General features: G+C 42.5%; 1 protein-coding gene across 3 annotated transcripts in view; it reads right to left on the bottom strand.

Moving 5' to 3' along the window:
* Positions 1-6,882: 6,882 nt before the first annotated feature.
* MST1 (macrophage stimulating 1) overlaps positions 6,883-27,706 on the bottom strand; it is a 35,355-nt gene continuing 14,531 nt past the window's right edge. Inside the window, exons 5-18 of one of the 3 annotated variants that reach the window (XM_060240040.1) lie at positions 26,520-26,656; positions 24,575-24,695; positions 23,653-23,771; positions 22,533-22,695; positions 20,060-20,190; positions 19,694-19,796; positions 17,818-17,954; positions 16,610-16,645; positions 16,303-16,417; positions 15,797-15,874; positions 14,640-14,786; positions 8,925-9,031; positions 8,249-8,388; positions 6,883-7,843 (exon numbers count right to left, since the gene is read on the bottom strand). In XM_060240040.1, coding sequence (XP_060096023.1) covers positions 7,682-7,843; positions 8,249-8,388; positions 8,925-9,031; positions 14,640-14,786; positions 15,797-15,874; positions 16,303-16,417; positions 16,610-16,645; positions 17,818-17,954; positions 19,694-19,796; positions 20,060-20,190; positions 22,533-22,695; positions 23,653-23,771; positions 24,575-24,695; positions 26,520-26,656 — 1,696 coding nt within the window. In that variant the 3' untranslated portion in view covers positions 6,883-7,681. The remainder of the gene's footprint in view (positions 7,844-8,248; positions 8,389-8,924; positions 9,032-14,639; positions 14,787-15,796; positions 15,875-16,302; positions 16,418-16,609; positions 16,646-17,817; positions 17,955-19,693; positions 19,797-20,059; positions 20,191-22,532; positions 22,696-23,652; positions 23,772-24,574; positions 24,696-26,519; positions 26,657-27,706) is intronic. The other 2 variants (XM_060240042.1, XM_060240041.1) reach the window with 2 other exon arrangements.

Raw genomic sequence — 27,706 nt, 5'->3', positions numbered from 1 at the left:
TTCTGATCCCCTTCCTTCTCTATCTCTAATAATGCCTTAAGCTGAAATGCTTCATAATAATTGACTATATCTGGGACTCCCCATCCAAGTTCCAATTTATGATTGTATGCTAATTTTTGGGGGAATCTAAGTTTCCTACTACCAAATATCCATTCTCTTATTTTAGTGTTCCAGTTAATCATTTTTTGCTTATCTAACTCCAATGGTATCGTTTGAAAAAGGTACGACAACCTTGGCATCCAAAACATCAATACACTCTTTATTCTAGTGGTCAAACTCATCGTCCTTTCCCCCCACTGCTGCATATCCCTCTCTATCTTTTCCCAGATTTTATTATAATTTCCTTCCACTATCCTGTTAATATTTTTATAAATTTCTATCCCTAGATATTTAAATTTCTTAACTCCCATCCCCATATTAGTTATCCTATTAATCTCTTTCCTTTCTTCCAAACCAACATTAAAGTACATTATTTCAGACTTTCCCATGTTTATTCTTAAACCTGACACGGCTTCAAAATCCTCTAAAATAATTTTCGTTTCCCTAATGGCTTCTTTCGGGTTAGATATTGTCATGATTATATCATCTGCAAATAAGTTGATTTTTATTTCCTCCTTTCCCATTCTACAGCCTTCTATTCTCCCTGAATTCCTGATCCTTTCTGCTAATTGCTCTATCGCCATTATAAACAGGGATGGGGAAAGTGGACACCCCTGCCTCACACCTCTCTCAATTGGGAGCTGATCCGTATGTTCGTTATTTACTCTTATCACTGCTGACCCCTCCCTATAGACCTCTTGAATGGCTTTTAAGAATAGTGGCCCAATCCCACACTTCTTCATTATGGACCATAAGAATTCATGGGACAGCGTATCAAATGCCTTGTATACATCTAATTTAAGTAAAGCAAGTTGCCCAGAATGTTTATGGTACAATACATTTAATATATTCCTTACAGGATGTGCAATACTCCTATTCTTCACAAAACCATATTGATCCTCTTTTATTATATAAGGTAATATGTTCCTTAGCCTATTTGCTAAAACTTTAGCGAATATTTTGTAGTCCTGGTTAAGTAGACTTATTGGTCTATATGAACCCACTTCCCGAGGATCTTTCTGGGGTTTAATATTACGGTTATTTCAGCCATTCTCCAAGAGTCGGGAGCTTTCCCTCCCCTCAATATAGCATTAAACACTTGTTGTAATTCGGGGATCAGTAACTCCTTCATCTCCCTATAAAAATCCGCAGTAAAGCCGTCTGGCCCTGGGGATTTACCCACTTTTAAATTGTTCACAACTTCCTCTATTTCTTGAACTGTTATTTCCTTCTCCAAACTCTCTTTATCTATGTCTTCCAACACTTCTCCACTTTCTTCAATATGTTCTATTATATCCCTCCTAGCGTATAAATCTTTATAGAATTCTTGAAACGCTTGCCTAATTTCTCTCGGGTTCTGCGTGACCTTTCCTTGTCTCTTAATACTTTCCACCTTTTGCTTTTCTTTCCTAGTCTTGAGATAATTAGCCAGTCTCCTAACGGAGTTTATTGAATCTCTTTGAAACTCATTTCTTACCATGGTTTGTTTTTTCCATAATGCCCTCGAATCCATAGAGTCCAATTGTTTCCTAATCTCTTCGATCTTTTTTTTCCTATCAGGGCAGAATCTAATACCTTGACTGCTCTGCAGTGCACCTAATTCCTGGAGTTTCTGTGTCTTGTTAGCATACCATTCTTTTTTTATTTCTTTCTCCTTCATCATACAATGACCTCTTAACACTGCCTTTGCCACTTCCCACAAGATATTTGTGGCCACCGTTCCCTTATTTTCTCTGAAACATTGTTTTACTTGATTTTCCATATATTGTCTATTTTCTTTTTTTTAATAAAACCATACTGTTAAATCTCCAGGTCCTTCCAATTTGCTCGTTTTTTCTCACCAGTTCTATATTCAGTGGAGCATGATCTGAAATCCATATTGGATGGGTTGTTACTTTCCTCAACTCCCAATTATTTGATTTTTTAAGAAATATATAATCTATACAAGAAGCTGTCTTGTGTGTACTTGATAAATGTGTCGGCTTTGGAACCAAGCCTAAGGCCTCATGCGCTTCTACCAAATTCCTTTTCCACCTAGCCTCCTTCTCCTTGGTCATATTTATGTTAAAGTCTCCTGCTATAATAACTTCTCCGAGAATTTCTGAACTTTTTGCATAACTTTATTAAAAAATCTCCTCTGTCCTGTATTTGGGGCACATATATTTATCAGCGTTATTACTCTATTTTGAAACCTACCTTTAATGAACAAATATCTCCCTTCCCTATCACTAATGAGATCTAATATCCTAATATCAATCCTTGTGTGTACTAAAATTGCTACTCCTTTCGTCTTAGTTCTACTTCTTGCTTCAGCCAATACTTTCCACCCTGGGTGTTTAATCAACGGTTTAATGTCATCCTTTGCCTTATGTGTTTCCTGTAAATACATTATATCTATACTGTGTTGTTTTGCCATTCTTGTTAATCTATATCTTTTCAGGTCTGAACTTAGTCCACTGACATTCAGTGAGAGCATTTTCAACGTTTTAGCCATAATCATTCGCCTCCCCTCCCTTCCCTGGCTGGATAACAAGATCTATTATGCTTCTCCCCTTTCCCCTCCCATACCCTTTCCCCCCACTCTTCCCCATCATCCCCCCTCCCCTCTTCTGGTATAGGGCTCGCGTTTGGGTTGATCTCTCCACCCTCCCTATACCTTTAGGTGGGCACACCTCCCCCCCCTCCTGGATCTTTTATTGTTTCCTTCTTTCACTTAAGACCATAATATCCCCTCCCTCTTATTTATGGGGTACTTCCCTTTTTTTAGAAGTTCCTCCTTCTCCTTAGATGTCTTATAGTCTCGTCCTCTGTCATTTCTCCTGACGTGTGGAGGGCCCCTCCTCTGGTTCATCGACATTAAACTCTTCCTCTGGTTGAGTTCCTGTTTCCCCTGGGTCCAAACCCATCTTCTCCAAGAGTTTCTTTGCCTCAGCTGGGTTCCTTGCTGTGAGTCTTTTGCCTTCTTTATAGATTACAATAGTGGCTGGGTAAGCCCATGTAAACAATATCTTGTTCTGAAAGAGTTTATCTGCAAATGGCTTCATTTGTCTTTTTTCTTCCAGTGTCTCACTGCAAAAGTCTTGTCTCACATATACCCTTTTCCCTTTAAATTCCAGTCCCTTCTTTTTCTTCAAAGCCAAAAACACTTGCTGCTGCACTTTTTCTCTTGTGAATTTAACAATCACTGGTCTAGGATCTCCTCCTGATCTTCTGGTTCTAAGCCTATGAACTCTTTCAACCTGGTCAGCATTAATCATAACACCTGTTTGCTGTTCTGAAAGCCAATTTATTATCCCGTCTTCCAAGTGTCGTGAGTCAATGTCTTCTGAAATACCATGGACGATAAGGTTTGCCCTTCTTGCTCTGTCAGAGAGGCTCTTAATCTGTTCCTTTAAATGAATTATGTCCTTCTTATTTGTTGAAGCTGTCTTATCTGCCTTGTTGGCCAGCTGCCTAATATCTTGCAGTTCCTTGTTTATCTGACTAACTTCATTTTTATTTCAGCAACAGTTTCCTCTATCTTGTTCTGAGATTGCATCATTAAAGCCTGAAATTGTGCTATTTGTTCCGAAAGCTGTTTCACTGTAGTGGCAGCCATTTCTATGCTGCTAATCACTGCCTCCGTTTCTTATCTGTTTTGCCAAAATACTCCCTTTTTCTCACTGCTAGCTCTCTTCTGAGCACGCCTTTTACCTCTTTGACTCTCTAGCCTCACTGCCAAATATTATGACCTCAAAAACTTCAATATTTACTTATCTTTCGATCCTAATCTCTTTTCTTATCCGGAGAGGGGCAAGCCGAGGCTTCTTCTCTTTAGAGCGTGCGCATTCCACCGAGTGGGATGCCTTTCTAGCCTTTTCTGGGAAACTGTTTCAAAAACCTAGGGCAACAACTGAAAATGATTCCTTTCAAGCTCAGATACTGCATTTTATTGGGGATATAGCTGGCTTAATCAGTTTCCATTCTGCACTGGCCCATAATATACTCAAAGCAAAGGAAACTTTTAAAAATAGTATCAGTATGTGCTTTCGTTTATTCAGCCATTGAACCAAAAGCCCTTATTGTCTATGTTCTGAGTTAATTTTTTGGTTATGCTCAAGGCTTCTATTGCTGTGCCAAAGATCTTGGCTTTGAGTCAGGCGAGTACATTAGTTGAATGGTGTGTATTTCTTTAATGTCTCAAAATTCTTCAAATCCTGGCTACGGGGCTGGCCAGAACTCCCTTGGAGTTCAATTATGCTTGTCACACCCTTGCTCCTGGCTCCACCCTCAATGTCTCCTGGCTCCACCCCCAAAGTCTCCAGATATTTCTTGAATTGGACTTGGCAACCCTAGTCTGTGGGGTGATGATAAACCTTCATTCTTGTCATGTGGCTTTGTTTGCAGCATTAGAAAAGGGCACAGGTTTGCTACCAGAAAGGGAAATGCAAAATATATCAGTATCAGTTATCTTTTCATCCCATTTGTTATAGAAGATGAGGGTAGGTGGGGAGAGAACCCCTTGTATATGTTGAAAGTTTACTCAGAAGTCAAAGCTTTGGTCTTTTCCAAATTTCTGAAGTTGGGGAGAAGGCATTTGTAGTTTCGCAGTGAGGAGGGATAAATACCAATGGGTGCATTTCAGTATTATTATTTCACATGCCCCAGTGCTAAAAACTGGTTCTAAGATACTTTTAAAAATATATTGAGGTCCACTTCTGAGGAACTTCCCTTCTTCATTATCTGGGTTGCATCCCTCTTCTTTATCACTTGGGATTAATGGTTACATTTCAAAGAGGATTCTCTCAGAAATGGTGGTTGTTTTAAACTATTATGACCTAAACCTTCTATTCTCTGCAAAACAAACTTGGGCAGAAAGGATGCCTCCAGAAACGGCCTCTGGTTCTGTTGCCCTCACTGGAAGCTACATTCCCAAACTGGAGTGCATGTCAGGACTTTTAAGGTGAGTTTTACCATTGAATGGAATAACGGTCCCTTTGGTACATGAAGAAAATTCCTACCAATTTGCATAAGGCAAAGAATTTCAGCCTGATCTTTATGTGTTCTCATAGCTTTTAGCACAGAGCTCTAAATTCGTTTCTTCATCTGTCAACTGGCAGACATGCTTATAGAGTACAACAGCTACCTGGTGAAGCAAAGTAAAACTACAGTAAAAGGACAGTCAGAAATAATAGCTAAGAAAAAGACTGCATATTGGATTCCTCCTTTCACCATGTCCAAAATATTCTTTGTTGTGTTGCTCTGGCATTCATACAGAAAAATCCCAGAATAGAGATTAATATTGATCATGCTCAAAGCTATGGCATCAGTCCTGATAAATGCAGCTTTTAGAAGAGAAAAAGGCCATGAGTGCAATTCACTATTTTGCTCTGGATGAAGACTCACAGCCAGGCAGTGAACCACACACTGGTAGATACTCAAAAACTGAGAAAATCTGAAGCATTACGAAAAATGTGCAGCAACCCAAGAACCACCACTTCACATACTCAGGCTCAGCAGCAGTCTCTCTGGAGCCTAGGGTCCCTATGTCCTGGAGCTGGTTCAGTAATGATTATTTTAATAAGCTATTGGAGATGAATTTTCCAGAGCTCATAACCCAACAGATAACAGGAATGAATCAATGAATGCATGTATAGCCTTTTTTTTATACAGTAAGCCTGCAGAAGCAGTATTTCAGAGCACTTTTCAGGATGCAGAAAAAGGTGTGTGTTTCTAAGGGCATCAAAAAGCTTCCTTGTAAAATTGTAGTGTATCAGTCTTTGAGCTGAGCTCTGGTCAGAGTAAGGTATTTTCCATGTGTAGTTTCCCTATTGCTGTTGATAACATGAAATATTCCCCACATTCTTATGTCCTAGTCCACCACAACTCCCATTCCCTCGCTTGTACCACTGGGAAGCTTTTTTGGTGGGGGGGGGGGGGCAGGGTTTACGTTAGCAATTGACCTCTCATCACAGTGTTCCAACATTATAACAGTCAGGTTTCCTAAATCCCCAGCTTTCAGTTTTTAAAAAGTATCTAGCCCCTTTCATTGCACATATATAAGGGGAAAGGTGTATCTCCCCCACAAATTCAGATAATCCGATGAACAGTTGGTAATAATTTGGGCTGCTATAATATGTCAAAAAGTCCTCCAATGGGGATATGACTGCTACCAGGGACTTACATACAGAAAATGGTACTGACGTGGGCAGAACTAGAAAAATGCTAACTTTCCAGTCCACATCTGTGCACCTCAGAATTTGTGGCAATCTCTCTCAAAATGCTGCAGCAAAGCTGGTTTGAGGAAGATTACAGGAAAGATGGAGAAAACTCAGGTACATGGATTCACCACAGTGCTGTGGGGAGGAGGGGAAAAAACCCTGCTTCACAGTAGCATCCAAGCTGGAGCCAACATTCATGTGCAAATCACCTAAATGGAAAACCAGATGTCCCCAACGGTACCCACTGACACTTTCCTGGAGCCCAGTAAGTGTTCGTAGAAAAATAAAGTGTTGTTGTTAACAGCAGCCACTGACACCAATGTTGGCTTTATTCTCTCTCACTCTTCTTTCCCAGTGTATTTTTTAAAAATTCCCTCTCCTCCCCCGCACTTTGGCTTCCCCCTCTTTGTGTGGCTCCCCTTCCTGCCACAGCCATTTTGTAGTTGGCTCTATCTCCTGCAGTAGCCATTTTGTAGTTGTGCCCACAGCCATTTTGTAGTTGTACCTTCTCTTAACAGCTCAAAAGAGACCTCTGTGCAACACCATTCTTGTGTTAAACATAAAACCAAGAGGTACTTTAAAAGAAGATGAAATTTCTATATTTTGAAATGCAAGACATACCACCCAGATTTTTCTTTTGCTAGGATTGTATTTATCAGACAGTGGATATGCTTAGATTGGGAGGCATATGTTTGCCCCTTTACATCTCAATGCTTTTTGTTGAAACATTTTGAAAATATATGTGCTCTAAACTACTATACAAACAATCCATCTTAAAATGAAATACATTTAAATAAATGAATATTGTATCAGTTTGGGGGTAAGCTGATTTGTTGTTGTTTCAGCGCTAGTGATGAAAGTTCTTCTTTAAGAAGCAGGAGACAAGTGTCAGAGTTATTATAGCATTTGCAGGAAAGCATCAAGAGGGGCAGATGCTGCCTGCATAAATGGCCCCAAAGGCACATCCAGACTTCAGAAACTTTCTCCCATTTGGTGACACTGATGTCAGAGGACTTGTACCTCAAGAATGGGAAGTCCCTTGGCAAGTGGGGAGGGGGAGGATGGCCTGGGAATTGGAGGGCTGTCCTAGAAAGCCCCTTCAAGATGGTCCCAGAGGCCTTTGCTTCTCATGTCTTCTCTGGGACAAGTGCTGGAAGCAGCAGAGCACCACTCTTTCACATAACTGATACCTCTGCTGGCAGTAATGAGGCTGAAAGAAGCATGGGCAAAAGAGTATGTGTGTGGGTACAGATACGTATGCACTCACATGTATGCATGCACTTATTGCAGAAGAAAGAGAAGTCAGTGTAGCGGGGGGCAGTGGAGGGCCTCTTGTCTCAAATCTTGGAGTGGGGCCAAGCTTCAGGACAGTTCCAGCAAATTCAGCTCAACTTCATTACTTTGTTGATCCAGTCAACGTATAGAGAAACACGGGTGAAGATGGCAGGCTTGTCTTTGCGAGCACATACGCGGGATGGGGTGATCACACCTTCCAGCACCCAGCAGTCATGAATCAGGCAGGCCAAGGGGCCTCCAAAGTCACCCTGGTCAGGAGAACAAAAGACAGTTCTCTTAACAGTAACTCCTAGCTTGAAACGGACAACAAAGCCAGCTTCTTCACCTCTCATGATAGCACTTGGACACTGTCCAAGTTCATATGTCAGTTTTTTCTGTCCCTGGAATATGCTCAGACTCATTCATGAGCTGCTTTATTTTCAGATCCTGCCCCTTCTCTCATAAAAGGAGTTTCCTGTTGCTGTCTCTGTCTTTCCATTGCCTTGCCCCATTCCTTCTGCAAGAACCTTTTTGTCCTCCTCTTTCTGCTCACTACTGACCCCTAGTCTCTTGGAAATCCTTTTTCCTTTCTTGCCTCCCATCGCCAAGACTTTATATTTTGTGCACTTGCCATGCACAGCTAAATTGAGTCCCCAGATCTTTGTCTTGCTTACCTCACAGGCTCCCACACCTATCTGTAGAGGCTGTGTACACAAATCGCTGTCTTTCATTCGGCCCCGAAGTGCCACTTTGCACTCTTGATTGTTCATGACATGTAACTCAGCCACATGGAGCATATTTTCATTGCCAGTCCCTAGGGGGGAGGGGGGCAAAGCAGAAACAGAGGCTTAGGGGCGTGCACTATCAGGTCTGATGAGACGGCTTGCAGGACTTGCACTTAGACTAGGCCAGGGCATCAGGGGTAACTTAGAGGATATATAAGTTATATAGGCATTCTCAGGCACAATGTACCGCTCAGGGGGAAGACAGATCAGTGCCACACGTGGATTCAGGATGGCTGGTCTGCAGAGAGAAGCAGGGAAGGCATAAATCCATTCACAAAGTGCTGTCTGCCTCAAAACTCTGTTCATAGCCAGATTACTGTCCTCTAAGGCAGAGCCATTTAGCAGAGAAAGTATGCATAAGTGAACTATAAAACAAACATGTAGAAGAGAGAGACAAGCTATGCTGTAGCTCTACTGCTGAAGCAGGGAGAGAAAGTGGTAAAAGCAGCAGTACACTCTAGAGCAACCACTATACAGTGGACTGGTGATTGGAAGGGTAAGTGCAAACCACAGTTCTCCCCTCACCAATATTCTCCCTTTTCCTTTTCCCCAGCCTGTTTAGTACCTCTGGTGTCACCCCATCCTGCAATCTCACACTTGGCATTCTCAGGCACAATGTACCGCTCAGGGGGAAGACAGATCAGTGCCACACGTGGATTCAGGATGGCTGGTCTGCAGAGAGAAGCAGGGAAGGCATAAATCCATTCACAAAGTGCTGTCTGCCTCAAAACTCTGTTCATAGCCAGATTACTGTGGGCAACAGCCTCTCTGTGCAGGACACAAGCCACTGTAAATGCTTACTGATGCACATGGCAACAGATTTACATAAACAGAAAAAAGAGGGCTGCACCAGTCACTGAAATGAAAGATGGGAAAGACAAGTGTAGTGGGAAAGAAAACATTTATTGATGGAATACTAAAAAGGCCCCATGCACTTCACTGTGGCTTTATCAGGGCATCTGAAACATGCTTTAAGTGAATATAAATAAAATCATATGAAAAAAGTCAAAATATAAGATATTGAAACATTAGAAGAAACCTGAATGAATGAGCACCAGTAAAGACATAAGTTGAAAAATCCAAGTGACCAAAAATACAACTACACATCTGAGCAAAGCAATATAGAGCTCTGTCCACCGATACATAGTTAAACACAAGAAGCTAAAATCATCTGTCCCAAGCATAAAATATTCCATAATAATACATGGACAAACAGTCCTGAAAAAACATATACAATAAAACGAATCTCTAAATATATTTATCAACAGCACTTTTTCCATAGCTGCTGAACTAACAGGGGGAAAAGAAACCAGATGGCAGCAGGTCTCTTATCTATGCCAGTTGCAAGAGATCCAGATCCTCATTTGACCCATGAGAAACCAAAATACTGTTCTGCAATACAAGATTTTAAATTCCTTGGTGTTTTGCTATCACAGAGCTTATGAAAAGGATACTTGATTGGAGCTGCATGTGGTGAACTTCTTTAAAAAGTGTGTGTGTATAAATATATATTTAAGAACTTCACTACATGCAGCTCCAATCAGCAGGTAAGTTGTGCCATCGAACATCCTTATCATAAGTTCTGTGTTAGCATATCATCAAATATATGTTTACTACAGGATTTGTGAAAATTTTCATACTACAAGTGTACTTTACAATACATGCAGTTCCCACAGGGAAAAAGTCCAAGAGGAACACCAGTACCTGGTGTGTGCTGACTGCAAGAGGTGTGTTAATGTGCGTCAATTGATCTCCCAAATTGTATGTTCTCTTAAAAGAGATGAACTTTTGTCACACATAAGAATGCCTTCCAAACTGTTCCAGTTCCTATTTTGCTTTTCTTAAGATGGACACTGACATGGTTAAATGTCAGGCAGCAAGTAACCCTCCCAAAGTCAACTTTTTTTCCTTATTGAATAATAGAGATTAAAAGGCCTGAGAGTAGGCTCACTGCAACACTTGCTATGAATATCCCATGACTGCTAAACTGTCCATTAAAACTGATGCCTGTTCTTGAAAATATTCTAATTGGGCACAGTTCTACCTGTGTGATCAGCTGTTCTTAATATTGTTCTTAATATATTTTAGATGGTGGTCATCATCTTAAAAGAGAATTTTTATCTATAGGGGGGGTTTTTTAATATGGGGTCATCTATGGATCCAGAGACTACCAATTTGTAAATGAGTGTATTCACATATTTGTACATGAGGCAATTCACATATTCTTCCAACAGTCCTTTTTAAAATAGCCAAATGGAGGCACTGTTTAGATGATGCCTTCTACTGTGGGAAGGTGATCAAAATAAATTGCTAGACTTCCACAAATGGATTGACATACAGGATGAAAACATCAAATTTCTACTACATGTAGGTAACAGACAAATCAGGTCCTTAGATGAGACTGTGAGCAAAGTAAATGGCAAGATCTACACCGGTCTATGTTAAAAACTCAGACAAAAATTCTCTCCTTCTCTTCATTCATTATACTCAGAGACTTATGACCTTGACACCACCTTCCCTACGCTCACTAAACAAAGGTCAAGGGAGCACCTCCCCCTCCCGTAAAATCAATTCTATTTCTGGCCTTGTTTCATGCAGAGAACTATAGCTGCCAGCCTTGGGTGTTTTCCAGTGCTGCCACAGCTTCTAATACAGCCTAGTGGTCACAGGGCTTCCATGGCAGGTGTTTAAAAAAAATCAGCAATTGCATAGTGTTATGCTGATATTCTAACTTACATGTCAGGCTCTGGATTACCAACTTTCATTTTTTTTTTTTAAAAAAAAAAAAGGGGGGGGGACTAGGAATATCCAAACTTTCTCAGTTGCATGGCAGCCATCCAGGCTTTTCTATGACCTTCTCAGGCTTTTCAAAACCTGGGAGCCAATCAAGTTTGGGAAAGTTCAAAGAAAAACCAGGGAAACCCTGGGAGGTGCATGAATGCGCCATGATGCTGAGAGGAAGCAGGAAGGATGTCTGTTTCCTCACCGCACTGAATGTGAGGCAAACAACCTATGTGGAAACTGTCTAATGCAACAGCTCTAAAAAGGCTTCCTTTTACTTCAGTCATGGGAGTTCGAGGGTGACTCGATGCTGTTTTTCTGCCCATGCACCAGGCTTTTGTTTTGTCTCCTCAGAACCCTGGAACATGGTTGCTTGGTAGGGCCATTTCCCTATGAATTATCTGCACAGGTATTTTTTTTTATTCACTGCTTCCTCACAGCATCATGGGGTTTCCCTGACTTTTCTCCAATATATATATTTTTTGCAAACGTGCTTTGCTGCAATGTTTTGGGAAAGACAGTAAAGTACAGATGCTAACGTGTGGGTGGGAAAGCCTGGATTTTCTCTTACCCTATCCCCACAGCAGCCATTTCCTCCTCCCACTATTAGAAGTCTTTTTTTAAACACCAATTTCATATTGTTATAGCAATATATGATTATAACAGAGTTGCCAGCCTCTTCCATTGCAATGATATAAATTATACATTGTTAGAACAGTATATAGATATGATATGAAAATGAAATTTTAAAAAAACCCTGAAAAAGTCCCAGTGCCCAGATGGAAGATGGCCACTGCTAGGGGACTAGAGCAGTAAAATTGTAAGGAGTTCTACCATGTGAAAGCTCCACTATTGCTGCACTATATTGGCAGCCTCACAGAGAAACCACACAAGCCTGTTTCTATGTGCAAAAGTACCTAGGATAGTGAAATTATCACTTGTGGCAATATGTTAGCTACTTTAAGAACATAAGAGAAGCCATGTTGGATCAGGCCAATGGCCCATCCAGACCAACACTCTGTGTCACACAGTGTGGCTAATAGCCACTGATGGACCTCTGCTCCATATTTTTATCTAAACCCCTCTTGAAGGTCGCTTTGCTTGTGGCCGCCACCACCTCCTGTGGCAGTGAATTCCACATGTTAATCACCCTTTGGGTGAAGAAGTACTTCCTTTTATCCGTTTTAACCTGTCTGCTCAGCAATTTCATCGAATGCCCACGAGTTCTTGTATTGTGAGAAAGGGAGAAAAGTACTTCTTTCTCTACTTTCTCCATCCCATGCATTATCTTGTAAACCTCTATCATGTCACCCCGCAGTCGACGTTTCTCCAAGCTAAAGAGTCCCAAGCGTTTCAACCTTTCTTCATAGGGAAAGTGTTCCAGCCCTTTAATTATTCTAGTTGCCCTTTTCTGGACTTTCTCCAATGCTATAATATCCTTTTTGAGGTGCGGCGACCAGAACTGCACACAGTACTCCAAATGAGACCGCCCCATCGATTTATACAGGGGCATTATGATACTGGCTGATTTGTTTTCAATTCCCTTCCTAATAATTCCCAGCATGGCGTTGGCCTTTTTTATTGCAAATGCACACTGTCTTGACATTTTCAGTGAGTTATCTACCACGACCCCAAGATCTCTCTCTTGGTCAGTCTCTGGCAGTTCACATCTCATCAACTTGTATTTGTAGCTGGGATTCTTGGCCCCAATGTGCATTACTTTGGCCTTGGCAACATTGAACCGCATCTGCCATGTTGACGCCCACTCACCCAGCCTCAACAGATCCCTTTGGAGTTCCTCACAATCCTCTCTGGTTCTCACCACCCTGAACAATTTAGTGTCATCCGCAAACTTGGCCACTTCACTGCTCACTCCCAACTCTAAATCATTTATGAACAAGTTAAAGAGCATGGGACCCAGTACCGAGCCCTGCGGCACCCCACTGCTTACCGTCCTCCACTGCGAAGACTGCCCATTTATACTCACTCTCTGCTTCCTATTACTCAGCCAGTTTTTGATCCACAAGAGGACCTGTCCTTTTACTCCATGACTTTCAAGCTTTCTAAGGAGCCTTTGATGAGGAACTTTATCAAAAGCTTTCTGGAAGTCAAGGTAAACAACATCTATCGGGTCTCCTTTGTCCATATGTTTGTTCACCCCCTCAAAGAAATGTAACAGGTTAGTGAGGCAAGATCTTCCCTTACAGAACCCATGCTGAGTCTTCCTCAATAACCTGTGTTCATCAATGTGCCTACTCATTCTGTCCTTGATAATGGTTTCTACCAACTTTCCCGATATTGAAGTCAGACTGACTGGCCTGTAATTTCCCGGATCTCCTCTGGAACCCTTTTTAAAGATGGGGGTGACATTTGCTACCTTCCAGTCCTCAGGAACAGAGGCAGATTTCAATGAAAGATTACAGATTTTTGTTAGAAGATCCACAAGTTCAACTTTGAGTTCTTCCAGAACTCTCGGATGTATGCCATCCAGACCCGGTGACTTATTAGTTTTTAATTTGTCTATCAGTTGTAGGACCTCCTCTTTTGTCACCTCAATCTGACTCAGGTCTTTCAACACCCCTTCCAAAATTAGTGGTTCTGGGGTGGGCAAAAAGTTCTCATCTTCCACAGTGAAAACGGAGGCAAAAAATGCATTCAGCTTCTCAGCCATTTCCCTATCCTCCTTCAGTAATCCTTTTACCCCATGGTCATCCAAGGGCCCCACTGCCTCCCTGGCTGGTTTCCTACTTCTAATATATTTTAAGAAATTTTTATTGTTGGTCTATATTAGAAGTATAGAAGCATTTCTTGGCTGGGAAACAGGTGAACGTGTGTGTGCGCGTGTGCACACATATGTATATGTAAGAAGCCGTGATCAGTAATAAATTACACAAGCATTTATTTTGATTCATTTGGGGGAATGATATGAAAGCCTCTCCAAGGGTGATGAGAGGGTGTATAGCTTTGCAAAAGAATTCCAGCTGTTGCTAGGAGCTGTCCTTGATGATCCTTGGGGTTCCTTTCAGGCTGCAGTTGTCATGCTATGGAATTGGTAGGACTTTTCTTGAGGCCAACAACTGGCTTACCAGACTTACAAATTAAGGGTGCTTCCAGATTTACTCTTCGTCACTGTTCCCATTAGCTCACAGATTGTATCACATCATATCTCACAGTCCTTACTATCTATCAACTCCTTTCTGCAGCTGCCACCACCCTCACCAGCTGCCACCCAATAACCTAATTGTAATGATCCTAACATGGACCACATTACATGGGCTGATCTGGAACTTCCTGGCACTCCCAACACATCCTAAATTCCATGGCAAGGGGTGTTAAGATTTCCCTCACCAACACTGGAAGTTCTCAAAATATCCATTTAGTTTCTTTGAGGCAATTAGGATAGTCTCTCCAAATCAGGACATAAACCACAGGCTCCAAACTTTGGTGCAATAGGTAACTAGAACTGTAATACAAAAAAATCTTCCTCAAGGCCACCTACCTCTCTAATTTCAGCATCACCAGAAGAGATTCGGAAGGTCCACAAACAATCTTAAGGATGGGTATTGCCTGTTTGTCAGGGTCATTAGGACCAGGGTTCTTAAAGAGAGTACCAAGCCAGACTTCATACCCCAATAAATCAGCATCGCTGTCAAGAAGAGAAACAAAAGTTTCCATAGGGCTGCCAAGGATTTCCACCCTCCACAGCAGCTTCCAAAAATATATCTGCCTTAGAAAAAGCAAGCAGGATTTTATCTTCCCTTCCTACCTCATTCACTGTAGTGCCTTCTTGTAGCGACCTAATAATTTTTATTACTAGCTGTTAAGAATCTAGATGAATGGATGTTGTAATATAATATTTGAAAGCAACTATCCCCTGCAACTTACAAGTCTTGGCTCTTCTCTTCTGCTCTCCCACCTCCCCCCCACACCTTCTCATCTGATCAATGGTCATCATATTGCCCATAAATGCCATCTTCAGCAAGCTCCTAGCCTTTGAAAGTCAGCTGGATGTACATTTCCTGGACAAACTGTAATCCTGGACACGCTGAAAACTGGACACTTCAAAAAGTTGAGTTGGTGAGAAGCCATTTTGAAGAGGGCAGGATACTTCATGTGAGGCATTTTTTCCATACAGAGGTTATTTCCTTCTAGGAAACATTACTCATATGAAGTGATCTGCACTCAACTTTAAGAGCAAGGCAAGGAAATCCTACAGCAGTCAGTTACACCAAGAATTAAAAAGGTAAAGGTAGTCCCCTGTGCAAGCACCAGTCGTTTTCAACTTTGGGGTGACGTTGCTTTCACATTTTCATGGCACTTTTTACGGGTATGGTTTGCCACTGCCTTCCCCAGTCATCTACACTTTCCCCCCAGCAAGCTGGGTACTCATTTTACCAACCTCGGAAGGATGGAAGGCTGAGTCAACTTGGAGCTGGCTACCTGAACCAGCTTTCGCTGGGATCAAACTCAAGTCGTGGGCAGAGGGCTCCGACTGCAATACAGCAGCTTTACCATTCTGCGCTACCACTAGGAAGATTTACCACTACCACCAGGAATTAGGCTCATGCAAAAGAGAAAAATAGGATCAGCATTAGGTCTTTCAAGGGACCTAAAAGAATTATATGAAGAAACAGTGTCAGAGGGAAGCCTGCTTACCAAGAGGAGAAACACTGGCGTGTGCTGATAACCCACTGCTCTTTCACCAATGACCCTCCACAGAAATGGATTCCTTGCCTGGAAAGTAGACATAACATTGGAGAAAGGGTCAGCTGCCTCTTATTGAACCCATTTCCCAACCTGGCGTCCAATATCATTAAGATCTTACCCAGTCCTCCCATATTTCATGCAACGACTGATATGACATCTGTGCTTAGGCCAGGCCAACAATGTAAAAGCTTATAAAAGGAATCAGCTGGCCACCAGCTGCCAAATGCTTTCCCATTTTCTGGCACTCTGCTACTTCAAAAATGCAGAAGGTGCTTAGGCATGAGAAGACAGGATTTGCCACAGATCTGAAATTTCACCTTTAAGAACAGAGACTGTTGAAGCATCTATTCCCTTATCATTTGTCTGCTGGCTGGAGTCCCTTAAATACCTTTCTCCATCATGTTATTCAGGTCTTTTTATGGCCCCTGCCTCATTGCTCCCTGTATTATGCTCACCGGTTGCGGATGCTGACTGTCCAGGGTGAGTTTCCAATATGCCCCCCTACAATACGACTCCGTCCACTGTACCAGCGGTCATCCCTTCTGCCACAATGGTCAAAGGCTACATTGTCTGCAATGTCAAGCATGATATCTCTGGAGTAGCTTTATAACACACACACACACATACACACATGCCTGAAGAGTACTGACACAACAGCATGGAGATTACTGACACAACCCAATTCTCCAACCAGCAGCACTCCCCTCTCACCAAAATTATTTCATTCCACAGAACTCCCAAGTCTGTGCACAGACGGCTTACCTGGGTTCAGCAAGATGGAGGGCTTCTTGTCACCAGCTGAAGAAACAAAACACAGATTGCTCACATATATGCAGGTGCATCCCTTGACTTCTCAGGATTGGCTTATCACAGGTAATGCTTGACGAACTGGAGCCACTGAAAAGTACTTCATTTAAAGCTGGGTTGAAGTTCGACAAGTGGTGAACATGCATATGTAAACCAGGCCATGCATATGTAAAGCAGTGCTTCAGACAGAATGAGAGAAGAGAAGCTGGCCTCACCCTTGGCCCCAACCACAGACATTCAGTGACATTCAGGTCCACATCATGACAGCTACATAATGAACCCCACTCAACAAACTCTTGGGCCAGTCACTCCTCCTTTTAGCCTACCTTACAGGTTGTTATGAAGAAAAAATGCAGGAGGGAAGAATTACAGATATTTCCCTGAGCTCCCTGGAGGAAGGGTAGAATAAAACCACGTTGACTGCTCCTAAGTTTGAACTGTCTGGTGTTCAGTTTTATCTCTACAATGATTGGAACTGGAAATGCAGTTCTAACAGAGCAAAACTGATAGCTCTCGCAGATGTAATTCATGTAATATAACATCTGAGATGCATCATCACCACCTCTTTCTTCAAATTCCATCACTGTCACCCCTGCTGAAGAGATTGAACTTGAGATCTGTGAATGATGCTGGACATGTATACACTAAAGTTCATCCCAGTATCTCAAGGGAAATAGCCTATTAGAATATGTTTTGTATATTTCCTGTCCCCTCTCAGTTAACACATCTACATACAATTCCAGTGAAACTGCAATTAAATTAGCTCCATTAATTAAATTATCACCCCCAACATACCATCCCCCCAATTCTGGCTACAGGGATGGTATGGGGTCAAACTGAAACAAAGAATTTTTGCCCTAAAGTTATGTACCACATATAATTTCAACCTCTCAAATGTCCAAGATTATTTGTAAAATGATAACAGAATGTAAAATGGGAATGTCAAACCAAAAGTCTTATTTGCCACAGTGAAGAACACCCTGAAGGATACATAAAACTCCCTTTCCAGGCAGAAAAGCTGTAGAACGGCCAGGACATGGTGGGGCCTGCACACATTCTGCTCTTGATTGTCTATGCATCAAGAGAGACAATACAGCTAGTGTACCTGGCAAAGAGGCCACCATGACCACGTCCTTCACTTCACCTTAGATGCAGAGACTCACCACATGGCTGAATAGCACAGTAATCAAACTGGGTTCTCGGGTCCATTGTGTAGCACCAGGGGCCATGGCTGTCATTGTCAGGGTTGCGACAATAGTTCTCTTCAAGACGCACAGTGGGGAAGATGGTAGGGAAGGTCCTAATGGAAAGACATAACATCATCCCTTCTGCACATTGCCAAGTCACTGTCCTGTTACACCCATGGTCCTTTCCAAAATGTTGCTTTTTGAGTCTGTAGATATGCTATTATTAAGTTATATGTTGTGGATTATTCAGGCACTTGAAAGCACTTTCATTGGGTAGAAGGTTCAAAGTCCTGTAACTCAGAAAGAAATATTGTATTGCTGGAAAAAGAAGATTCTCCTTCTCAGCTCATGACTCCAATGCAATTATAAGTGCAGCTTGGAATGGGATTGCACCCCTATTTGGTTGGAGAGTGCTTGTGACTTCACTAGCAATGAACAACACAATCTTGCCCAGTCACTGAGGGAGAGTTTGTGTGTTATTTTTACTTTTTTAATAGGAGTACTCATAGCTATTTATATTTTGTTCAGGTACCAAACAGAAATAAAGATTACTGTCTTCCACAGCAGTGCCCATCAGTTTGTACACCTCATTTTATTTTTTTAAATGTAATTCTTTTAAGGCTATATTGTGTACATTGTGCAGATTTTAACCTCTTTTTGAAAAGTAATGAACAGGCATTCCCCCTTTCCCCACCAAGATATCCCCAGGAGTAAAGCAATTTCCCTCCATTCCTGGCATTACATAGCTTTGTGATATAGCATTACTACAATCAAATTCATATGGATAAAGAAAAAGAAAAAATAGTCTGAGCTATTATCACAAAGCAATCATACTTCATTTCATCTACCCCCCCCCCCCCCACAACACACATACACTTTTTCTTCTGGATTCTTGTATCCTCTAGCCCTAGTTCCATCTCCTTATAGGCAAAAATCTCTGGTGCTCTTGCTTGTGGGTTTTGCAAAAAAGAATCTTTCTGAACCTGCCAGTAGCTAGAGGCCCCAAAGAGTGAGAATGGTGGGCTATTTAACCCAAAGGTCTGTGGCCACCAGCTTCAGAGTTGTTCCTGCTTCTCACTTAGCAGCACTCTCTCTGCTGTCTCTCACAGCTATCTATAGCCTAGACCCACATTCTTATGTGACTCTTTTCCAGGAGAGGACAAAGAAATATTACAGCAGTTGGTGGACCTCTGCTTCCAGCTTAAGGTACACAGGAACAGGAACCACAGCAATGAACTGAATACCAGCTTTCTTCCCTTCTCCCCAGGTCCTTTAGAGTTTGTATGCACAGGGCCAGCCTTGCCACTAGGTGAATTAGGCATTCACCTAGGGCAGCAGCCTTTGGGGAGCGCCAAATTGGATGCCTCCCATGTGACCAAGGGGTTTTTTTAGTCAGAACACAAGTGCTCTGGCTCAAAAAGAGTTCTGCAACCACGAGCTCCTCCCTTCCCTGGCCTCTCTGCTAGGAAGTGGAGCTGCTGAGTGCGCCAGCTGGGCTCAGGGGTCAGAGCCACGGCAGTTTCCCCAGAGCCTAGCTCACTGGCCAGGCTTGAGGGTGGAGCCACAGTGCTGCTGCCTAGGGTAGCAGAACATCTAGGGCCGGCCCTGTATATGCAGGCCTTACCCTGCAGAACATTTGAGCTGAGTTATCTACCAGCTATTTCCAGCTCCTCTAATGACTGAGTCAGGCAAACAGGGACCGTGAGCAGCATTCACTTTCGAGGTTCTTGTCAAGAACTACAAACTAAACCAAGTTCCTAGCTCATACTGATGATCTGACATTGCTTTTTCCTTGCATCCAGCAGGAGAAGAACTCCACCCCTAGTCTATCCATGCTGGCCTGATCACTCACTGGGGATTGGAAGGTGACTGCTCTGACCACTTCTGACACGTGATTCCCTTCCGAGTCTTACTGACAGTGCCTTGATATTCTTCTCCATTTCCATAGTAACAATCTGGGAAGAGAGGAAATAAGAGACCCACATGAGTGCTGATACAGATGTCCACCTTTCACATCAACAGTGTCTCCAGCATTCAAACCATGGATCCCTCTATCCCAACTCAACAACACAGACCCAAATGCATTTTATGTAATTTTTTTGTAGTGGCAGAATTACCAATAATTGTTACGCAAGCATGTCTGGGAATGGGAGTGGGGAATTCCTGCTGGAAGAGCCAACCAGCATTCCATCTACAAATCAGCCCAGTCAGCTCTCACCTTCCACTTCCACATCATCAGCACAGCGTTTAATCTGGAAGCAAAAAGCCACCCGCAGGTTGGGAAGGGTAGTGAAGCACCAGGGGGCCTCTGAGCCATCTGGATTCCGGCAGTAATTCTCTTTCAGGTTTCTAGGGGGCACAACACAGCATTTTCACCATCACAAATGTACAAAAGCAATTCAAAGAAATCCTGAGACCACTCTCTAGAATCCCTCAGCATGTTAATTGCCATGTATCTCATATTGCCTCTGCATTAGAGCTGTGACACTCAATAGTGCTAATGCAGCCTGTTTTATCTGAATTCAGGACTTCTGGCAGCCACACTTGGGAACAATTTTGATGTCAGAAGGAATTAAAAGTTTTCAAGCCTGGGTCAAGTCATCTTCCTTTTCTCACTCTTTGCTTTTCGGATTATTTTATAACAGGAAACAAGAGGATTATTACTTTGTTTCTCAGTTGGCAGTACTCAATTCTTCACAGAGCTTCCTATTCACTACAGCATTATGAAAGCTGGCCATTATTAGGGTGCGTTCATACAATCTTTGTTTGCTGGGGAAATGGAACTGTGTCAGATGCATGGGCTCAGACGGGATTGCCAACAGGCCTGGAGAAAAAGTCCCTTTAACAGAAACCTAATGCATGGAAATGAGCACCTGAAGCTTTTTGTGGCATGGAGGTCAATAATGTCACTTGGTACATTAATCTCATTAAGCCTGGATTAAAGGGATGGGATATTTTTTCTCCAGCACCTGGCAACCCTCAGCCTAGATGCATGTTAACATTTTGCACAGCCACCAGACTTCTAGCAGACCTGGGAAAAGATTGTTTCTCAGAATCATGGCAGCAGTGGAGTCCATCATGCATTAGGGACCTAAAGTCTACTGGCTTCTGCCACATAAGCCCTTTTTAGGCATTCTGGTGCTCCTATCTCACATACCACAAAAGCTGAGTTGTGTAATCCTCTCGGTACATGTGATGACCATATTGTCTGACAAGGGCAACAGGAATATTTTCCAGCCATAGTAGTGGTACATGAAACCCAAATTTTTGAGGGTCTGTGCTCATGTGTACCAAAGCTGGAAAATATGTGTATTATCCTTTTCAGAAAACAATGACAATTGCACTACCATGAGGATAATATGTAGAATGCTCTTCCAATACATGAGATAGGAATACCAGAAACATAACGCCTGAAAAGAACTGTAGTGATTACAAAGGTTATGGCACAGTGGGGGGAAATGGCTGGACAACTATACCATTAGAACTATGGAGCACTGAAGCAAACAACACAGACATTCAAGTGGATGTTCTCAGTGTCAATGTCAGAAATCTGGAGACCAGCTGAAATATTTGGAAAAGCTTGTATTTAGAAAGCAGAGTCAACAGGCAGCTAAGATGACAGGAAACAGTCCACCTGTTGGGTTACACTTTACGCAAAGTCAGCAACATATGGCATGGGTAGTCCCCGCCGCCGCCGCCACCACCACCACTATTCTTGATGTGCAACATACCCTGCAGTTGCAGGGCTAAATGCTTCAAAAACGCAGAGCACAGTATGTTTATCCAGAATTCAAACCAGAGCTCTCTGTAAGGCTTCCATTTGATTCCCTATCGTGATATCTTTAACAGTTGTATGACAGGCAGAAATTCCACAGGGGCAGATTTTGGTAGATTTGAGAGACAGTCACATGAAGAGCTGTACCCGCTGAATGTGTGTTAAGAGACACAGAGCTTATATATGGGGAGAGTGGCCTCCATAGTGACTGCATTAAATCATTATATGTCCAACAACTCTTAGTAGAATAAACCCTTCCAACTCCATTCCTGCTCAGCTAATATATTCCTCATACTCTGAGATGTCCCTGGGTCATGCATATTTCTCTAAAGTCACAGGTCACACTTTAGGTGAAAGAGGTCCTGCATTTATTCCCTAGACAAATTCACACCAGAAGGAAAGAAGAAGATGGTCTATGTTCTGTGGTAGAGAACATGCTTTGCTTTCAGAAGTTTCTAGGTTTAATCCCTGACGTCTCCTTTACAATGTCAGAGGGCCAAACAAGATGTGACAGAATCCTTGTGGCCACCGTAGGGATGCTGCCACTACTTTAAAGTTATTTTAAAAGGCAGTGAGGACTCAATTCAGCTCTGGACCCCAGAATACTGCTCTTGCCCCCCCACTGCAGCCTTTTCAAGTGCTGAAATGGCTGTGGGGGGTTGGCCATTTCAGCTCTTGATAAGGCGGGGGTGGGGGGGGCAAGAGCACTCCAACCATGTGGCACTTTAAAATTACTTTGGCCCTCAGCTAGCAAGTGTGGAAAAGACCCTTATACTATCTGACACTCCTCCCCCCTCTCACCAGAACAGCCACTACTGAGTTAAATAGATCAGTGGTCTGATTCAGTATACACATATTTCACCCACAGTATCCCCTTTGTGACAGATGCTTCCAAACATATACACCCCCAGCCTACTTGCACTTGTATTTCTCAGGCTGGAAATTGTGCTGGTGAGGTGTCTGGGAGTCCCAGCGTTGGCAAGGGGCACCTGTTGAAGTGGTGTTTGCCTTGCCTCGATAGTCTTCTCCTTTCAGCCTGAAGCAGCTGGTTGTAGTAGCAATGCGCAGGCGTTCCTCTGCTTTCAGAGACACAAAAAAACAAAAGGATCACACTGCAAGTCATTCTTTTTTTCCTGACAGATGCTTTGTGCCATTATCAGCTGCAGTTCTTCCCAAAATGGAGATGCAGTACTGAGGCAAATGACTGAATTTCTGCCTGTTAAAGGCACAGTCTCTTGGTGGGTAGGGTAGGGAAGAAGCTGTTTATCAACCCTGGTCTCTCTACTGAAAGCACTAGACTTCACAGGCATTGCTATCTGTCTCTGGGCACATCTCTCTTCTTAGTAACCCATTATTATTAATATACAAACCCAGTCTCACATAGGAGGGAGCTGACACATATGTCCCATGCCACAAGATACAACTGTGTGTTAGCCCAGACCAAGGAAGTTTGTAGTTTAAGCCAGGCCCCTTTGTGCCCTAGACTTAGAAAAGTTACACCCACTCTCCATCCACACCATCTCACCAAACATGAAGCCTGCTTGAAAGTGTTTACTCTCTCCTTGTATCATCTTTACTGGCCCAACTGAAGAATAGAGCAAGGCTCTCCAATTACTGACAAGAATGGCACGGACAGTCACCACAAAGAGTGACTAAGAAAGACCCAGCAAATCTGGTGTAATGTACTTGAGAACCGAGACGGTTTGAAGGCAACATAGTTTATTCAGTAGCACATTACAAGAGAGGGAACACGCAGGCCGGGCCCCGCTTATATACAGTACCCGGAACAGCCCCCTCCTCCAACCAGGCCAATCCTGGTCGGTCAAACTTCCCGCCACAGATCTTGATGGGCGGGGCGAATGGCGAGCTCCATCCGGGGACCCAGGGGGTCACCTTTAGTAGCGATCGCCATGTGGCCGGGTCACTTATGTTCAATACATAACATCTGGATTTCAAGGTTACACTCTCCTTGCCAGGACAATGATCAGTGGCAAGCTACCTATATTTTCAAGTGTACCTTTTACCTCAGGACTTACTGCATTTCTGAATGTGGCAGTATTCTCTTTCTGTGGCAGGATCTGTTGAGTAACACCAGGGACGCTCGGAACTGTCAGGATTACGACAGTAATTATCAGACAGATCTTTATCAGGGTATCTTTAAGGAAAAGGAGAGAAGAAAAGAAGGTAACGCCACAATATTTTGGGGGTTTTTTTCCTGTTTTTCCCTGGATCAAGCACTTACTTGCACTTGTACTCCTTCAGGAAGAGAAAATCACCACCAGCTTCTTCTCCTATTTTATGTAGAGGAAAACAGTTTTCTAGCTAACCCAGGTATGATTGCCATTGGTTCCATGATGAGTATAACCATGGCTATTTTTAAAAATATGTTTCAGTGCAAACAGGTTAAGGAAAGTGAAACATGCACTTCATCACTGGAAAGTGTCACCCCATGGGGGAAAACACTAAGATAAGTTTTTTTAATGTTTTGTCTCTCATAGCAGACCAAAGAGCAACTTTAAAAGGTCATGCTAAGGTCCACCCATGATATAGGGGGGAGGAATCCTGGAATTTCACCTTATGGACCAAACAGCACTCCCTTCAACAGTTTCAGGTCCAGAAAATGGTGAAGGAAGAAAAGCTGAAGTCCACCATACACACCACAGTTCTCTTCCAAATCTTTGCCTACATTCATACAAGGGTGCAGGATACTCCACAACTCAAACCTGGCTCTCAAACCTGTTTATTTCCTTATGTAGGAATCAGGGGCGGAAGGATAATGGTGTGGAAAATGAAGGTCACTATAACCCTGACTCACTATAACAGATCCAAGGAGTACAGTTTCTCAGAAGCACTGGTAAAGCCTTGGGTGGATTTCCATGATTGTTGAAAAAATCCATTGTCAGGAACACCCCAATCTGAAATAGGTTTCCCTTCCCTTTAAATATTTTATTCAAGTACTTATTTGGCTGGTATGGATGCTTGTGAGGAAATTGCAGGTCCCAGCGCTGGCACTCCTTGCCAGACTCAGTGTGATCCACAAAGCCCTCATAGTCTTCTCCATTACATGACACACATATGGCTGAAAGAAAAGACAAGAAAGAGTCACTGTCTAAAAGTTTCTGAAAGGCTGAGAGTGCGTTATCCATCACCTTGTCTAGAAAAAGAGGGCTCATCTGCAAGAGCACATCAGTCTGAAGAAAAACAGATACATTTTATGTCAAGGTCAACTTTTTTTTAAAAAGGCAAAGGAAGTCCCCTGTGCAAGCACTAGTTGTTTCTGACTCTAGGGTGACGCTGTATCACAAAGTTTTCACGACAGGCTTTCTGTTATGGGGTGGTTTGCCATCCCCAGTAATCTACACTTTCCCCCCAGCAAGCTGGGTTTTACCGACCTCGGAAGGATGGAAGGCTGAGTCAACCTTGAGCCAGCTACCTGAACCCAGCCTCTGCCGGGATGAAACTAAGGTCATGAGCAGAGCTTGGACTGCGGTATTGCATCTTACCACTCTGCGCCAAGGGGCTCCTTTGATCAACTTTAGATAAGTTCAGACTCACAAGTTACAGGTTAAGAACATAAGAAAAGCCCTGTTGGATCAGACCAATAGTCCATCTAGTTCAGAATCCTATCTCACACAATAACCAATCATTTCCTATGGACAGACAACAATAGGGCACAAAGGCCTTCCCCTGATGTTGCCTCCTGGATCTGGGATTGAGAGGATTAGTGCCTCTGAATGTAGAGGTTCCCCTCAGGTACTATGGCTAGTAGCCATTAATAGACTTATCCTCCATGTATATATCTTCCATTTAATCAGTTTTTAATCCATAAGAGAACATCCTCTTCTCCCGCAACTGCTAAGTTTACTGAGGAGTCTTTGGTGAAAAGCCTTTTGTCAAAAGCCTTTTGAAAGTCCAGGTATATAATGTCTACTGGGTCACTGTTGTCTACATGCTTGTTCACTTTCTCAAAGAACTCCAAAAGGTTGGTGAGGCAGGACTCTGGAAAAGGAAGTTTATTTGCATGCAGACCAAAATGGATGTTCTGGAGCAGGAAGACACACTCTACTGTATTGTTTCCCAAATCATTTGAACCAGGAGCAACACTGCTTCAGGATGACAATCTGTTCTCCAGAATATTTGAAACTTGAATTGTACAGCCAGAATGCAAATGCATCTACGCAGACAAATGTTCCTCTATACATGATCACACACCATGGCACTTGTATGCATATGCACTGATACAGAGTCAGTGGTCAGAGTCTTGGTCAGTGTATATGTGACATGAGTGGAGTCATGGGGACTCATATGGGAACTAATCCTTAAAAACCTCTCAATCACTTTGTGGGACTCCACACACTATAAGGAATAAAGAAGGGTCTTCAGGCTTCTCTATAGTGACATTTTCAGCAGCAGAAAAAGCCATGGAATGGCTTGTTTACCTCTTTCTCAGGTACCATACCTCCATCCCAGGGCACATGGATCCTAAAGAAGGGGCAAACAGGCCCTCTGTGACTGTTTCCAATGGTGAAAATGATGCAAGAAGAAATCCTGAAAGCCCGCCTCCCACCATTACAGCATTTGGATCCATGTGGAGCAACAGAGTGTTTTTTAAAGGTTAGTCCCTGCATGAACATGCAATTTGAGAACTTGTATATGCTCCTGTGACCCGATTTGTATCACATAACGTGTACTCTGGTCCTAAATTTGGGCATTCATGTTTAAATCCCTGCTTCTCATGATATTCACTAGGTAACCTTGGCACAGCCATTGTTTCTCAGACTAACCTATCTCACAGGGCTGTTCCAACAATGAGAGAACTAGGTATGTCACCATGAAAGTTAGGATAAAATGAAATTAACAAACAATACTGGTCAAGATAGTTCTCTTGAGCCATTCTACATACCATCTTCACATTTCTTGATGCCACAACTTTGATATCGAATTTTAGGGTCAGTTGTATAGCACCAGGGACCACCCTGATCTTTATCTGGATTCCGGCAGTAATTTTCTTCCAACCCATTATGTGCCGATGGAACAAACCTTATCACGCAAACAGAAAATTGGAGAATAATGACAGGTTTAAGTAAAGGTTCTTACTGAAATTGTCAAATGGACCACAGAATATTATATTTGGCCAAAAACTCCAAACTCAGATTCTGAAACTAGAATTAATTATACATTATTCAAAGTATACATTATTTTATACATTATTTTATTCAAGTGGATTTGTTCTCCTGAAACCCCCAATGACCCTCAAAACACTCATTGTCTCAAATGGAGAAAAGTTGCTTTGTTTTGTGACCTTCCAAACTACAACCTATTAAGGAAAACAGTCTTCAAAATATCTATCCAGACATCACTGGAAACATTTTGAGGAAGACAATAACATGTTGAAACCTACACCCTGATACACAATCCAGAAAAAACTCACTACCGAAAACATGATAGGGGGGATTCATTTGAACTTATTGACATTCTCCTGTTTGCGTGTGAAGTGAAGGTGATTCTCTATCCTCTACGCACCCACCCCCCACAAAAAAACAGAACATTAAGTGAAAGTCAGGAATACTGTTTTCTTTTTCACATACCGTTTGTGAGCTATATCACTTCAAGAATATTTTTCCAGCCAAGCCCAGTATTAGAGCTTGGCTAAACCAAAAATGTCTCCTGAATGGAGTGCAGTGAGATAAGGAAGAGGAAGTTCTTCTTCATCTGTATGCTCAATTTTCTGTATAAAAATAAAAACTATCCCACCCCCTGCTTCGTTTTGGTGCATGTAAGGCTGTAACAAATGCATATGGTCCCCCATGACATCTGTTGAGACCTCATAACAATTTTGGGGCAAGTTATAGCCTCCTAACCAGGAAACAAGCCCTGAAGGAAGATGTAAGAGCTATAGCTCAGTGTGGTTTGGCATGCAGAAGGTCCCAGGTTCAATCACTGGCATCTCCAGTTAAGAAAGGATCAAGTAATAGGTGATGTAAAAAGACTTCCACCTGAGACCCTAGAGACCTGCTGCCAGTCTGAGTACACAATACTGACCTTGCTGGAACAATGGTCTAATATAGTACAAGGCAGCTTCATGTGTTC

Source organism: Heteronotia binoei, chromosome 5 (genome assembly GCF_032191835.1).
Source record: "Heteronotia binoei isolate CCM8104 ecotype False Entrance Well chromosome 5, APGP_CSIRO_Hbin_v1, whole genome shotgun sequence".
Taxonomy (NCBI): Eukaryota; Metazoa; Chordata; class Lepidosauria; order Squamata; family Gekkonidae; genus Heteronotia; species Heteronotia binoei.
This window is presented reverse-complemented; position numbering and strand designations above follow the sequence as displayed.